General features: G+C 34.4%; 1 protein-coding gene across 3 annotated transcripts in view; it reads right to left on the bottom strand.

Annotated features, from left to right (window-relative positions):
- Positions 1 to 17,036, bottom strand: part of Snx13 (sorting nexin 13) — a 94,739-nt gene that overhangs the window by 13,933 nt on the left and 63,770 nt on the right. For 2 of the 3 annotated variants that reach the window (XM_028768780.1, XM_028768781.1), the window contains exons 16-20: positions 15,397 to 15,434; positions 12,948 to 13,017; positions 7,954 to 8,126; positions 4,489 to 4,596; positions 2,969 to 3,079 (exon numbers count right to left, since the gene is read on the bottom strand). In XM_028768780.1, coding sequence (XP_028624613.1) covers positions 2,969 to 3,079; positions 4,489 to 4,596; positions 7,954 to 8,126; positions 12,948 to 13,017; positions 15,397 to 15,434 — 500 coding nt within the window. The remainder of the gene's footprint in view (positions 1 to 2,968; positions 3,080 to 4,488; positions 4,597 to 7,953; positions 8,127 to 12,947; positions 13,018 to 15,396; positions 15,435 to 17,036) is intronic. The other variant, XM_028768782.1, reaches the window with a different exon arrangement.

Below are 17,036 nucleotides of genomic sequence, written 5' to 3'. Positions count from 1 at the left end.
GAATAGTCGATGTTAGTCAAGAACACACAAAGAGAATTCATTTGTTCGTTTGTTTCTTTGTTTTGTTGTTCAAGAATAAGTTTCTCTGTGTAGTTCTGGCCATACTGGAACTCTCTCTGTAGACCCCGCTGGACCTGGAATTCAGAGATCTGCCTGTCTCTGCCTCCTGAATGTGGGGATTAAGGGCCTGCACCACTATGCCCAGCTCGGCATGTAGAATTCTAAGAGATGCCTTATGAGAATATCTATCACATTTAAAACATGCAACTATAGTGAAAATTACAACTCTCAAATCTAAGATACTATTCACTAAACAGAACTTCACAAGCATAAGAGTTCATTCTACAGTATTTCTACAAATACAGGATTTGTTTTAAAACAGACCTAGAAAGGGTTCTGAAAACAGATAGGGAAGAAACAAAATTTTAAACTATGAGGCACAGGAGTAAATCACAGAAGGCTAGCACGAGTACATCCTCAGCATAATTTATAGAGGTGCTGTCTATATAAGTTACCAGCTTTACTCAGTCATCTGTCCTAGTAACATAACATTCAAATTGAATTTTAACTTAACACTTCAAACTATGGCTAAGAATGATTTCAAACCACAACATAACCTTAAGTAAAAAGTTACTTCAATGCATACTGACAGGAGCCTGATATAGCTGTCTCCTTAGAGGTCTGCCAGAGCCTGACATATACAGAGGTAGATGCTCACAGCTAACCATTGAACTGATCATGGGTGTTACCAATGGAGGAGTTAGAGAGAAGACTGAAGAAGCTGGAGGGGTTTGCAGCCCCATTGGGAGAGCAACAATACCAACCAACCAGAAATCCCAGAGGGACCCATGGCTCCAGCTGTATATGTAGGGGAGTATGGCCTTGTCTGCATAGGTGTGAAAGAAGATCCTTGGTTCCATGTAGGCTGGACACCCAGTGTGGGGGAATTCAAGGGTGAGGAGGTAGGAGTGGGGTGGGGGTAGTCAGGGTACATCCTCATAGAAGCAGGAGAAGTGGGGATGGGACAGGGAGTTCCTTGGTGGCAGGCAGGGGGGATTGGGTAAGGGGATAGCATCTGAAATGTAAATAAAATATCCAATAAAAAAAAATTGAAAAAAAGTTACTTCAAGAAGAGAAAGGATGCTTATAGCTTATACCATCTATTAATTAATTGTTGTACAGATTTTTTAAAAAAGAAATTGACAAAATTAATGGTTTCTAAGACATTTGTCAAGGTGAGAAAAGCCTCTCATAAAATGTTTGCAGATTATTTAATCTAATGACTACTTAAAGGAGTCTTTTGAATAATTTAGAATGTAACATGCAACTAACTTGCATGTGCTTCTGCTGATTATTTAAAATGATGGTGCATATTTAATAACAATTTTAGTTTATCTTCAAAGACTTACCAATTCTATTGTTAAAATTAATGTAATCATAAAACAGAAAATAAGGCAAATATCTTCAAGATAGAAAACTGCGACACATCTCTACTGACATGCAAGATTGCATCCTGAATACAATTACTCAAGAAATGAATGAAAATATGCATATATGTGTACATACATACATACACACACACACACAGATACACACACATACTTTACTATTTTAAACTCTATATATGAGAATTTATTTTTAAAACATTCAACTTAATGTTAAGCAGTTTTTATTTTAAAATCATTTAAGACTTCTAAAAAGTTGCAAGGGATTACTGCACACCATCCTAAATTTTGCTTTTGCTCTTATTACTACCAGCAAGCATTTATTACTAGTTATGTGTGCGATACGTTTAAACCCAGAATAAGATCTTACTTGATTTAAACAGTGGCTTAAAGGAAAAAATCCTGACTTCTTGAGAAAACTAAGGTAACAAAAAGAAAAATACACTGACGGTCCCCAGCAGAGATTCTGAGGACTATTTATAAGGCTTCTGTTGATACCACAGCCCTTAACTTCAAGCCTGGCCTGGAATCATATTTTAAATTAACTTAAACAGTTTAAATAAGCAGTTCACCCAAGATGTAATAATACTTTCAGAAAACTTCCTACTTAACATTTTTCTTGTCTTTAATTCAACTGAAACACATTTCCTCCCAGTAAAATACACTACCTACTCAAAGTAATACAAAGCTTGTAACCTACCTCAGGGCAAACTTTTCTTAATGGACTACTTTAGAAGCTTGATTGCTTGTTTTCTTTCTTTCAAGCTCCACTAGATTATAATGTAAGCTTGTATATAACATATGATGAATCAGCCTGTTCCGATGTTTGCCTTGAAAGCTATCTTATACTAAAGACAAGTTAGGTTCACTCTTACTTATGATTAAATCTGTTTCTCAAAGATTCGGCTATTATCTTGCTGTAACCTTAACCACAAATGGTTTGCACTGCTATTCCAGGAAAAGACAGCCATGTCTTTGTTTCAGAAACTTGTTACAACCATCTTGCAACTGTATCTCTGTTTTGAAATGTTTTTATGACTCCCTGTTGTGATAACTACCTATTGTTATGACTACCTTAGACAGACCTTGCAGTCATGATCTTGTTTCAGGAGGTCCTTCCTTATAGCTAACTTGTTATGCCTCTTCTGCTCCTTGTAACCCTGCTTATTTTGTCTGCCAAATCCTCCATTTGGAAGTCCCTTACCCCTCAGCCATAAATTACATCCAATGTTGACCTCCTGAACCCCAAATTTAGAGACAAGCAGCCTGTGTACACAATTTTTAAAAAACATGCTTTAATTAATTGCTTGCATGAATTAATGTGGCCATGATGATTTGGGTCAGTGGTCTTTCATTCGTGTATTTGGTATTAACAGATACACCAGGCAACAACAGACTGACTAAGCCAACATGACAAGATATACTTAACATATCATTTTAAAATATATGTAAATCTATATTTTTCTTTATTAAAAAAAAAAAAGCAAGGAAGATCTAAAGGGGAAATTCAATAATATGATTACCTTTCGAGCAAAATCACCCTTCCCTTTACTGTAGGCTTTGTTCTCAAGGAAATCATAGACACAGTGGGCCAACGCCGGGGATGCCTTCATCATTTCAGGAGCCAAGAGTAACTAATAAGGAAAAGAAGAACTCTTAAGATGGTACGATAGCCTTGATTATAATTCTACTTTATAAAATACTTTAATATTATTCTATTTTTCTGGCTCTGCCGCTTTTCCATATTAGAAACTGTGCTGTTGATATAATACTGCTAAAGTTAAGAGTAATGAAAATAGGATTTTATGATATACATAAATAGAAACTTTCACATGTTATTTTTTAAAAAGATGTTCAAAACATATTGCTTTCACAAATGCAAATGAACTTACTAATCTAGCTTAGCTGCTTCTAAGTCAAGAGTGGTGACATCTGAGTGCAGGAGTTAAAAGTACAAGAGAGGCAGCCACCCTTAAATAAGCTTACAGTGCCACAACTGGGAAACATCGCTTTATCACTGTACACACAGTAACTGTTAGGATCTTAATAAAACTAGAATGTAGTATGTCTGAAATAAAGCGGTTAACAAGTTTTATAAATGCAGCATTTATGCACTACAGTTTCCAGCTGAGAAAGAATGAAGTGACAGCCAGCTGTTCTTCCGTCTCCTCCTGTCCTTTCAATACACAGCAGCAAATTACAACTATTAGTCAAATCTGGTGCTTGTGAAAAACAAACAAACAAACAAACAAACAAACAGCAGCTATAAGCCACAGATATAAATCCATGGTCTCAAACAGGTGGCTTCCTGCTGCAGTCTGCTGAGTCCTTTTGTAGAATACAGGAAGCTAAATAATGGAACACTGTCAACTGGGATGACACCATTCTAAGATATGCAAAAACATTATAACCCACTAACTAGGATGAATCCAAATTTTCATTACTCTACCTGGGTTTTGGGTATTCAGGTGTAAAATGTACCTCTAGGCATTTGACCAGCCTATACAGTATGTAACTTATGTTATTTCCTATGAAAAAATTTTATGACTAAGATGATGGACCCAGGAAACATCTTCAGCTCTATTTCTCTCTTGAACTATTCTGAGAACAAAAATGCACTAGGTTTTGTGGTAACCTAAAAAGCTCTTATGTATTAAATTATAAGCATTTAACTGTTGAGTACACCATACTATATATCTAGTTATAATAATCTGAAACATAGTTACACATACTCATCTAAACACAAATAAGCGTAAGTCTTGAGTGCTTAAAAGAAAATGTCTAAGTCTGACATTAAATACAGAAACAATAAATAAACCACTTAAAAGACTACATGTCAAGTAAGATACATTACTAAAATTAGTTATTCATCCACAATTACAGCCAGCTACAATATTCAGTTGTGTTGTTTTCACTGCTAATAAAACTGGATATGGGTCCACAGGGTCACAGGTATGCTGCACCAAACATAACTCAATAAAGATTTACTCTACTTGTGTGCTGTAACAAATGAAATTTATAGGAAATACTAAAATGGTCTTACCTGCAAATAGGCATTTAAATCCTTTTTCCTCTTTTCTAAAAAATCCCTATCCATATTGTTAAAAGTCTTTTTGCCAGGAAGCTTCAATATGCTTGACAGATTTTCAAACTAGAAGACAAAATACATTTAATACTTTTCTTTTTAAGAGAAATAATTTACACGTAACAATTTTTCTACATGTCAAAGTATCTTCAGAAAATTTGGGGCCATATTTTCTTACATTAAACAAAACATCACAATCACACTGTCCACAAAGCCCAAAATACAGTTACCCTTTTTATCATAAAAAATTGGCCATTGAGAATACAGATGGATAACTGATGAAAATGGGCATTCAGCCATATCAAGTTTCATTTTGGTGTTCTAATTTTCAGATTAGTCAAAGTTTCATAGTCAAGCAGTGCTAATTTTCTTAGCAACCATTTGACTCATGAAAAGAGTATTGAGAAATTAAAATTTCAATCAAAGTTATGACATTATAGCTTGTTAAAATTTAAGGGACTATTTTATTAGTGACTATCACTAATATTAGTGATAATCACTGTAATATGTATCTTTAAAAAGCAGAAAGGACAAATTACCAATTATAGGCAGGAACTGTATTACAACTTGGCATAAATATTAATAACCTTTCCTCATCATCATATGAAAAATAAGCTCATAAATTACACTATGAAAAAGACCCAACAGTCACTGACATGTTATTTTTCGCTTTGTAATGTAAAAAATACAGAGCAATATAGCAGTCTAGGCTTTGCAGACTTAACATTAGGTACAACCATGACAGTAATCTACTATACCTTCTCAAGCACAAGGTGTTACTGTAACTAGTGCTAGAATGACCTAGGGGTAAGGCCTGGCCAACAGCCAGTCCCTCAAACTTTAGGCAGTCTCTTCCCTCTTTCCATATTACATATACTGAGGCAAGTAACGTTTTTTTTTTTTAAATCCTTTATTTAAACTACATTATCTCTGTGAAGAAGAATAATTCCTGCTGCAGACATTGAGAGAGAGAAAGATGGGGAGAGAGGGAGAAAGAGGGAAAGAATATATGAGGTTCAGATCATTTCCATCCCAAACTTGAAGATTCTGACAATTAAATGCAGTGAAAAATCTAATGGATGTTCAGAATGAAAAAGTGAACAAGTTCATTGCACAGCATATATGTAAAACAATAATTTTGCTTCAATTATTATCAAGAAGAAAAAGCAGATAGGAGCAATACATGAAAGTATGGAGTAGTAGTGACAACTCACAAATTTGGCTATAAATAAAGCCAGTCGAAACAGTCTTCATTGAATACAGTATGTAAAATAGTTTCTGGTGTATTTATGAAAGCCTTTAAAAAATTACACTTTGTGGAAGTCAATATCCTATGTTGTTTCCAAAAATAGACAATGTCCTAAAATATTACATATGTATATGATTCAAAATTACCCACTCATTTTTTCAGAGTGCATAGTATATCCTTTCTTACCAAGAACAGGGGTCTAAATGACATTTCCCTAAATTGACATGTGGAAGTCCTTACCTCATATTGTAATTACAATTAATTACAAACATAAAGGTAAGAGGCCATTTTCTTGCCTGAAATAGCTGAGAAGCCTTAGGAGAAGCCAAACCTTTTAACACCTGATCTTAAGACTTTCAGCTTTTGGAACTGCATGAAGTTTAGACTCTTAATAAACCACTAAAAGTTTGATGAAATAGGTTTGAAATTATATTAAGAAAAATTAAAAATGTGTTAATACTCAAACACATAAATTTCTTATTCAAATAATGACCATTTAATATCATCATTGGCATCAGTGTGTTTGTGCATGTACACAGACTTTACAAGGGGAAACAGAAATGCGCAGCATCTACAGAAACATATAGAGTCTGCCTGTCTGGGACACTGAATTTTCCTAGAACTGAGAAGAGTCAGGCACACAGGAAAGACTTAATAAAAATTTCTCAAATAAATGAATGGGCAGATCAGGCCATTTTAAAATGCATGTAACATTAAATTCTCAACTTTTAGTTTATTTATCTTGTCTATAAATATAAGACTATTAAGGTCTTTAAAGAAAACAAATAATTTTTATACTCATTTATTTGGATTGATAAAAAGAACATTACTCACTAAATTAAACAAAATGAAGCCAATTTTAAAATCATTTTCCCCTTTAAATACTGCTTAGTTAACATTTATTTGTGTTAAGGGAAAAAGTTGCAAGTATTTGTACAGAGAAAATGTCCTATAAATTCAAATGCCTGTTAATTTGTACTTAGTGAAACAACTCTTGGCCATATATAATTTTTAAGAACTCGTGATTGGGTCAGTGTTGAAAGAGGAGTGAAATGAGCGTCATGCTTTTAGACAATGATCTAATTGATACAAGTGAGTTCTTTCCCTCCAATGTGAGGAGGAAGCTCATTATTTACAGAGAAACCAAGCTAAACATAAAGAAAAGACGTATTAACACTAAAATGTATCCACGAAAAAACATACCAAAGACAGTATCGTTAAAAGGATGCTGCTACTGAGGCAGATGTCTATCGAGACTTCTTGCTTTTAATCATTTTAAGGCTATTCGTCTATCTTACACTGGCTGCAGAATATTTTAATGAGATTATCATGATACCAACCATATTTTTCTGAATATATTAAGTGAAAAGGATATTTTCTGATTTCTCCAGCATGTCATTTGAAATCTAACTATGTGCTATCTTTTTTTATTGACTTGATACTACTCATACAACTAAAATTTTGAATCAATCAAGACTTTCAAGAGTAAGAATAAGCTCCCCAGATTATCTTTTCCATCTGCTATTGTTTTCTTCTAAGTTAAGGAGAAAAAAAATCCTTATCGAAAATAGGAAGAAACAATTTCTTTTCATTTAACTTTAAAAATCTTTATAATTACTTCTATCAAACAAGATTAAAATTAGTAAGAATTTAAAACAGTATTTGGTTAATGTCAGGTTCATTTTAGACTGTAGTTCAAAACAATTTAAGCAAAGGATCCAGACTTAGGAACACTGTTGGATGAAGGTACCATTCAAAATAAAGACAGCTCTGAATTAAGCCTGCGAGAGCCACCACTGTGTTCAAATGAGACAGAGCAGTCTCCTTTCTTCCCTGCTGCAGAGCGACTCCTCTCACAGCACAGGCTCTTCCTCCCTTCCCCTCTACTCACTTGCCTTTTTCTCACAGACCAGAAATATACTTTCATTTAACTTTCCCATTGGAATTACCATTGGTGCTTTCTTGTGACTTCACAATGAATTAGACTGGTTCGAGTTTCCATATTTCATTTAGTGGTTCACTGCTCAACATCATGCCCCCAAGTATGCCACGTACATAAAATATCAGTATCTTTATATAATATGAACATCCTCAGAGAAATGTAGAATCACAGCTGAACCAAGAAACAGTGTAAAGGCCACAAGCTTGGCCACAAGCTTTACAAACCTCATTACCTGCTCAGTGATTCTCATGTGGAAGTCATGGAAGTCACTATAACGCCGATAGGTTTTCCACATCTCTTCAGTGTTTAGGTTGCGCCGGTGTACAGTGATGGCATATAGGGCATATGTCTTGCCATGATCATTACAAACGCCTGCCACAGCATATGGGTCATAGTCAGCATATACTAGTCATTTCAAACAAAATGAAGAGGAACAAGACACAAAAAGGAGGGAGATGAAGAACAAAAACAAACAAAAAAGACAACATGAAATGAAGAATTTGAAATGACAGACTGAGACAAAAGAACAGCAGCAAAGGATAAAACAGACTCCTATCCTCTGTGCACACATGCTTATGGTATTATAAATGATGACTACAACATAAAACATCCTCAAAGTTTTATGATGGCACCAACCATGAATTGGTGTCTACACTGAATTCTCTTCCCAAGAGCTTTTATTCATTATCAGCGATGTTGCCACAGCATTGCTCACAATGAAACAGTATAGTCTCCTAAATTTTTTACACCAGGAACCCCAGAAACCAAACAACAAGCTTTTATCATTCCTTTACATTTAACTAAAACCTGATCAACTAAACAACGACAAAACAACCACAGGGTAAAGATTATCTCCTGGTAATTCTATTCTCAGATAACATTGAACAATTCGCAAATGTACTTTACACTGGGAATTTAGCAACAGCAGGAGAAAAAAAAATTCCACAAAATTTTTCCACATACGAAACAAGCCAGGGAGCCTTTAAAAGTGAAATATTTTCTGTTTCTGATCTTGCTACTCTTAGATAAAGAGAGCTCTCTGAATTAGGTTCTTGTCTTTCTATGCTTGTTTTCCATTTCATAATAGGGCTAGTGGTTTTCAACCTTCAAAGCTGTAACCCTGTAATGTGTAGTTCCTCAAGTTGTGTTAACACCAAACATAAAATTATCTTGTTGCTACTTCATAACTAAAATTCCAGTAGTTATGAAGCATAATGTAAATATGTGATATGCAGAATATATGACATGAGACTCCTATGGGCACTGTGACCCACAGGTTAAGAGCTACTGCTCTAGGTCTACAAAACCTTGTTGCTTCCTTTTGATATCTATCAAGTGTGTGTATGCATGTAGATGAGCAAGCATGTAATAAGCATGTGTGTATATGCACGTAGAATAATACAATATATCAACATCAGGTATCTTTCTCAGTGTCTCATAGAACTTGGAGTTGTCCACAGAATTGACTAGACTAGTTAACCAGCAAGCCTGAGGGACACTTCTGTCTCTACCTGCCCAACACTAGGTTCACGGGGGCAGGCTGCAGTGCTGGGATTGCACATGGATGCTGGGAACTAAATTCTGACACTCATCAACTGAGTCATCAGGTTTCCTCTAAGCCTAGGGCACCTATCTACTTCGTCCGTCAGCTACTCTATCCTATTGCCTTATGTGTGTGGCAGACATCATGGCGTGTACCCCAAGGTCTTAAATAGGGCACTCATCTTAATTTCAATCATTGCATTTTTTTATATTACATTTTTATGGTCCTTTTTGTGTTTGTCTGAGAATTTATTTTTCTGCATAATTTTCAACATATTTAAGTACTATTAAGATTATCATTTCTGATTTCTCAAAAACACCACTTTTCCTTACTGTGACTCTTATTTCTTCCTGGAGCTGCTCTGTAAATGTCACTTTCCACCTTAGCCATCTGAGTGCTGTGTACTTATGTTGTGACACCAGCAGGACAGCTGGTACCACTGTGTGCAGCTTTCACACAGTCAGCCCTCCCAGAAGCAGCCAACTGAGCACTGGGAACACTTTTTAATGTGCTTGTGCTAACGTGTACAGACTGTTTTCCTTTCTCTATTCTCTAGTCAACATGTTCTCTAGTAATCAACTGTTTATACAGCATTTCACTGCAATGGGCTATATGACCATTCTAGAGATGACTCAATGTGTATGGGAGGATATGCATAGGATACATATAAATACTCTATAACTTTGTATAAAAGAACAGAGCATCTTTGCTATCTGAAGAGGTTTGCAAATTCATAGCCCATGACTTCTGAAGAGAAGCTGTATTACCTGTCTGGGTAGAGACCATGGGGTACACGATAACTAGAGACAGTAAACGGCAGTGACCCTCAGGTTAGACACAAACTGAGGCTTCGCCTTTCTGTGGATATTGGATACAGTTCCCTACTGTGGTCCTCACAGCCTTCAGTCTTTACACCTAAATCTGTAACAAGTTTCCTAGTTCCTGCTTCATGTCAACCTGTTCTTTATGATACTAAGTTATAAGTAAAGAACATAGTTCTGCTTTTTCTAAACTTGAGGGCATAAAAATGTCACCAAAACCAAAAGAGTGGTCTTCCCGTTTCTATCTCCTTCACGACCCAGAACTTCGTCTTCCTCACAACCCACTGTGCCTGGACACTGCTTCAGCTATTTCATAACACGGCCATGTGTGGGAGGCTTTGTGGCTGCTTAGACTATATTAGCCAAAAGTCTAAAAATGATACACTGATAGACAGCAGTGATCTGTAATTGTGAATACAAAAAAAGGGGAGAAGGTTTAGATGTAAATGCTTTACTGTCTTCTAATCAACCAGCAGAACAGTTTCTCTGTACTTCCTTAGTAAATTATTTCAATAACATAAAAAGTAGATATCTATATTAGCAAATACACATGAACTCATTCTAACTATTCACAGTAACTTTTCAAAAATTTGCACTTCCTACTTAAAATTTGCTTTTCTTCCTCATATATATATTACCAATATTTTTGTTTGGCCAAATATAAGTATACTGATGACAATATTAATAATAAAAATACTTTGGTCATCACATCTTACACACACATTTTAGCTCTATTCACTAACATTTTACTGTCAACTTTTTCAAACAGATTCAAGCAGATAGAATCATAGACACATTTTTCATCAAGTTAAAAGTTTAGCTGTTCTAAGCACTGTTGACAGATCAATAAATGGTTTTATCAATTTTGATCAAGACATGTTTGGAAAAGATGCCAATTAAGTATCTCACCATAACTACTCAGTAATAAGGACAGGGAGAACACCAAGGTACAGAGGAGAGAGATTGTGTATTAATGCACTTTGAAAAAGAATCACCCAGACCTGTCACAAACTGTTAGGGAGAAGAGCCTACCCAGGTACATGTACATCAAGAAGAAAAATGAAGTTAATGTTTTCAAATACAGATAACAAATAATTTGATTTTAAAGGAAGAGAAGAAGCTACAGTGTATCATAAATTTTAAGAAGATGGAGACAGAACTAGAATATTTTGTTTTAATAAGTCCAGTGTTACTCACAGAAGTCATATATACATGACTACGTAAAAAATTAATTTACCAAATTTAAAACAACTTCATCCTGCTAATCACAAGTAACTAGTCAATATTTTTAAGTAAGGATTTCTCGATGAAAGAAGACACTAGAGGTCATGGACCAATCTTCAGTAACAGAAATGTTGAAGACATGAGATCATGAAGCAGCATCCAGTTGGAAAATGTTTAATAAGCACCCATACATGATGCCTGCCATACATAAGCAATTGCTAGTGTAATTAGATAGACCTATAGCTATCCCACAAGATAGACATTTTTATACAGGTTCCTCTTGACAAATGAAGAAATTCCAGTAGAAACCTCACAGGGCTCATCTATCTGAAGCTAAAGAATGAGCAGTTTGAGTCTAGGCAACTGTGTTTTAACCCTACTATATAATGTTGCTTCCCCAGAAATTCTGTATGTTTGAATGAGAGAAAAAGCAATTTATCAAAAAACATTTTGACTTATGCTTTCACGTCTTAAAAAAAATAGTATACTGTTGAAAAATAAAGCGACTAGAAAATCAGAACAGCCTAAAAAGAGATTAACACCAGAGATATGGACATGAATATCATCTTCTAGACATAAATTTTAATATTCTTAAGAAATTAAGATTAATATATGAATGGACATCCTTAAAGTTAGAAGAAAAGCCGTCAAAGAATGTGGAGAGACTTTCAAATCTTTAAAAATTTATGGAAGGAAAAAGTAAACAATTACGTCAAAAATTAAAAGAAAAAAATAACAAGACCTCTACTTTAATTAAAAATGTGCTCTCGAGTGACTTCTAAGAGGACAGTAATAGGTATATTCACTACATACAAAAGGTGAAGAAACAACTGACAGATAACTTAGTCAAGAAGTCTAGCAGACAAAAGAATATAAAAAGCATCTCTAGTGCCATTGAAAAATCACAAGAAAACAAAGCTACTTTAAAAAATGCAGATTATTTTAAAACTAGACTTAATATCAAAATCTCTTTTCACTATGTAACATGTAAACTAAGTGAAATTTAATGCATGTAGCTGTATAATTCAGCATGTAGGTATAGCAAAAATATTTCTATATTCTGGTATAAGTGAGAGGTCAGGGAAGAAAACTGTAATTTCTAATACTCGCTAACATTATTAAGCTGATGGTCATGATAAGGATTTTATTTTGTGTTTATTTTTAATGGTATCTACCTATCTATCTATCTATCTATCTACTATCTTCGCCTAGTGCAGAGTCCTAGGTTACTCAATCCATTAAAATACAGGTGAGATTCTGTGAAGAAAAAGGCCAATGCTATCTGCCCTTGGTATCTATGCCAACACTTGAATGCAGGAAAGCAAACACAGATCAGAGATCTCCATAAAAAAGAGCTGGTAATTAGGAAATTAATTAACAGCAACATTCAAGCACAAAAAGGAAAAGACTGGCTTCTAGAAGGATTTTTAAATGCTAACAGGCGCAACCTCAGAAAAGAAAAATATCCAAATATACAAGCAACCAAACATAACAGGACTTAATGAAGAATGTGCCTCAAGAAAAAAAAAATAGAAACTATAATCATAAAACAAATTGAATGCAAAAATGAATGTAAAAATAACAGGGATATTACAACAATCCATATTTAAAAGTAGTGGTTTCTACAAAGTCTCTTACCAGTGTCTGAAATGTAGGCATGAAGTTGTACAGAATCATCAGAAGTCACACTTGAAAGGTCATCTAAAGACTTTAAGAAAGAATTAGGGAACAAAATATTACAGGAAAAATATTAAGAATTGTAAACTACATGTCCACCATTCATATTTCCTCACCTACCTTTTACAGTACGTGCTCCGCCACCCCACCTTTTACTATCATGCTCTGAGTTACACTGAAGGAGCTAGGTAAGAAAGCTCTATCTCTGTGCTCCTGGCACTTGGGAGCCTTAGCACATAAATACTATCTACTTTAGATGCACATGTCTCATCATCTTGTCTCAGATCCCTAATACAATACTGCAAGTTATTAGTGAGTGTAATGTAAATGCATTAAATGCAGTCATCCATTCAACACAAAGTCATATTATACAGCAAATACATTCCACAAAGAAAACTAAAACAAGTCTTTACTGACAACTAATGTTTAAGAAAAACAAAACGTAATTCAGTACTTCTCTGGTCATGTTTCATAAAAGAATCAGATAATTAGGTCTAGCCCAGGTGAAACCTGAACAGATGTCAGCCATAACAACTACTTGTTCTTAGATTCCCGTTTTCAAGATAAAATGGCATTAATAACAGTTTCACACACTTCAAGTCACTGATTTCCAATACAATTTTTGATTTAGTGATTTTTGGATCTTTCTTGTAAAACCTCCTACTTCAGAGATGGGGCAAAAATCGTATTTTACAGTTTAAACATTTGTATAAATACTATAAATATGAATATTCCAATATTTAATATATATATTGAAAATTATTGCTAACACTCAAGGCTCTAAAAGAAATTTCCTTTCATATAACACTCTGAGACACAACAAGTAAATATAAATGATTTAGGGAAGTACTTAACAATTATAAAGAATCTTGCACGCCTATGGCTGATTTGCTTTAGTTGTTTTGTAAAAGTTATACTCTACATAAGAAAAGCTCATTTACTTAATGGGGTTATTTTCAAATAAGAAACCATATAGTTGCCAGAACAAGACAATAAATCTGTAAACACAGTACAAGTCACAATAAACCTCTGAAATTATTAAAGAAAATTTAGAAGAAAGGGAGAGAAAAGTAGAAGTTTTGAAAAGCCATCAATTATCCCTCTGCCTTCTCTATCTAACTCAGCTTCACTATGAACTAAATAGTTCACAGAACATAGTATTTCATGAAATAAGTTATGCAATGGCAAGAGCAGAAGTATAAGAGAAATAATGTGTTCATTATTGAACAGAACATCAAATAATACCAGCGGAGTTTATAGGCTAAAAACCTAACATTCTTAATTCTTAATCTAAATAATAAGATATTATTGCTATAAAATTCTGAATAAAAAACATTTTTTGTAAAGACCAAATTGTTTTGATGCACACTTGAATAGATATGTGGTACTTTAAATGAGAACATCCCCCATAGACATATGTTTGCATGTTTAGTTCCCAGATGGTAAACTGTTTGGGAAGGAGCAGGAGGTGTGGCCTTACTAGAGGAAGTGTGTCTCTGGGGTAGGCTCCGAGGTTCCAAAGCCCACAGCAGTCTCTTTGTCTGAACATCAAGTTGTTGCTCTCAGCTACTTCTCCAGCACCATGTCTGCCTTTTTGATGCCCCAATTCCCCTCATAATGATAATGGACTAAGCCTATGAAGCTAGCTAGAACCAAGCCCTCAAATGTTTTCTTCTAAGAGTTAACTTGATCATGGTGTCTCTTCACAGCAGAGACAGAGCAACACAACAGTAGCTAAGTTGTAAGCTATCCCAAAAACTTAATATTTCTTTTGAAAGTAGTAAGAGGGACTGGAAAGATGGCTCAGCTGTTAGGAGCATTGACTGCTCTTCCAGAGGTCCTGAGTTCAATTCCCAGCAACCACATGGTGGCTCACAACCATCTGTAATGGGATCTGATGCCACCTTCTGGTGTGTCTAAAGACAGTGACGGTATACCCACATACATGTAATAAATAAATAAATCTTTAAAAGAATAAGAAAGAGAAGTGATTTAAAGTTTTAAAGATAATAAATAGATGAATATAGTATTTTAAAATGATGAAATTTAATTGCTTTTTTTTTTCTTTTAAAGATATGGTCTCACTGTCTTTGGTCCCTAGCTGGCAGGAACTCACTGTGTAGATCAGGCGGGCCTCCAGATCTCAGAGGTCTCTGCCTCCAAAGTGCTGGGGTAAACAAATCAATTCCTCTATAAAATGCAACTGCAGCTATGCAGGTATGATCTAATCACATTTCTTAAAAATGAAAATTCAAAGTCACATATGTCTTTTAAAGTTTGTAGCCACATTGTATTTTCGTTCTAAGGAGTAAACTGAGGCTTCTAATATCATTTATTTACATATATCAGAAACCTGTCACATTATTTTCAAGTTACGTTACTAATTAAAGTATCCATAACTAGTACTTACCAAATTTATGCTTCCTGTAGGAGATCCATTAAAAGACTCTATAAAAGAAAACTATAGCTTAATACATAGAAGCAAAAAAAAAAAACTAACAAAAATGTATAAAACTGTTGTTTATGTAAAGTTTAAATATCAATAACACAGGTCATATACAATCAGAGCAACAAAATTAAACATCTAACCTCTTAAATCTCCAAGCCAATTAGGCATTCAAATAAAAATATGCACCTGACAGGTGCAAACAAACTAACTCACATTCAAGTACCAAGTAACAATTAGTAGTCATTTTTACACTTCTCCTCATGTATCATTATGATATTGTTTAATGCAGTGCAAGCACATGCCAAGAACTCAGAGGTGAAGCCTATTAGGTAACTACAGAGACTAAGAAATGATATAAATAGTATCAGTCTTCAGTAGAGATACAAATACACTGGTTTTTACAGAATCTAATAGTTCATTATTTCCTCGTAGAACTGGCATAGAAACACTAAAGCCTAGATTCTGAAGTTATTTGTATGCAATGTTATTTAAGTAAGCAATGATGAAGAGAAAACAGTTTTGTTTGTTTTGTCTTTTAAAGAATGTTAGGAAAGTAGCTGGGCCTGAAGATGGGTGCTTGTACAGAGACAGAGACATCGTCAGAAACAGAGAAGGAGAAAACAAGTACAAGATGCCATGAGACTCCCTGCTTTGTAAGCTGACTTTGAAATTATATAGATGTATGTTTTAAGCCTTGGAAGAAAATGTAAATGTTAGATAAGAACAAAAAATACATAAATGAACAAAAGCAAAGCAGTCAAAGATTATTAACAAGCAGTAATCTGCTATTCTTTCTCCTTGGGTTTTATTATATATCTAAGCAAATTAAACTTTCAATTAAGGTGTCTCTGCTAAAAAACAAAAGAAAAGGCTACGTTAAAATACTATTCACATACAGCTTAAAGTTAATGTACTCTTTCCAGATCTTATTAAATTTATAAATTTAATTTTTTAAAATGAATCTTCAAAAAGACTGAATTACTGGTATAATTCTGAAGGGGGTAGCTGGTATAGCCCTCTATTCTAGATGATGTTATACAAAGAACATTTCTTAGTTCATCAAACCTCAGACCACATCAAAAAAAAATACAGAAAATTTCATCTAGGAATTTCATCTTTGGTTTATAATCAGATAATTCTTAAAGTAAATAAATATGTTGATTGTCCTTCTTGTGGAATTAAAAGTTTCCTACTCATTCTGTGGTCTGGCAACCTCTTAAGCCTTGCCAGCTAAGTAAAGTTTCAAAAGTAAGAGAGAACTAAACGGAAAGAAGACAACTTGAGATGCTAGACCTGTGGTCTAGAATCTAACTATAAGCTGACAGACATTTAAAATCATTTCCTAACATACTATTTCTCTAATATAATTTGGCTTTCACAACTGAATATTTTCTATGTGTAAAATGTATAAAAATCTACCAGTTAAGATAGGAAAGTATTAGAAAGCAATGAAACATCCTAAAATGTGGGCAACTAGATATCTTAGCAGATTAAGGTTGATGGCTACAAATAGAAATGAGATGTGATCTGCCAAGTAGTACCTTGACCTTAAAAAGATCTCTCTCTCTCTCTCTCTCTCTCTCTCTCTCTCTCTCTCTCTC

The sequence above is a fragment of the Grammomys surdaster genome, unplaced genomic scaffold (assembly GCF_004785775.1).
Source record: "Grammomys surdaster isolate TR1022 unplaced genomic scaffold, NIH_TR_1.0 188, whole genome shotgun sequence".
Classification (NCBI taxonomy): domain Eukaryota; kingdom Metazoa; phylum Chordata; class Mammalia; order Rodentia; family Muridae; genus Grammomys; species Grammomys surdaster.
The sequence above is the reverse complement of the archived record's forward strand: the minus strand, read 5'-3'. Positions and strand labels throughout refer to the sequence as shown.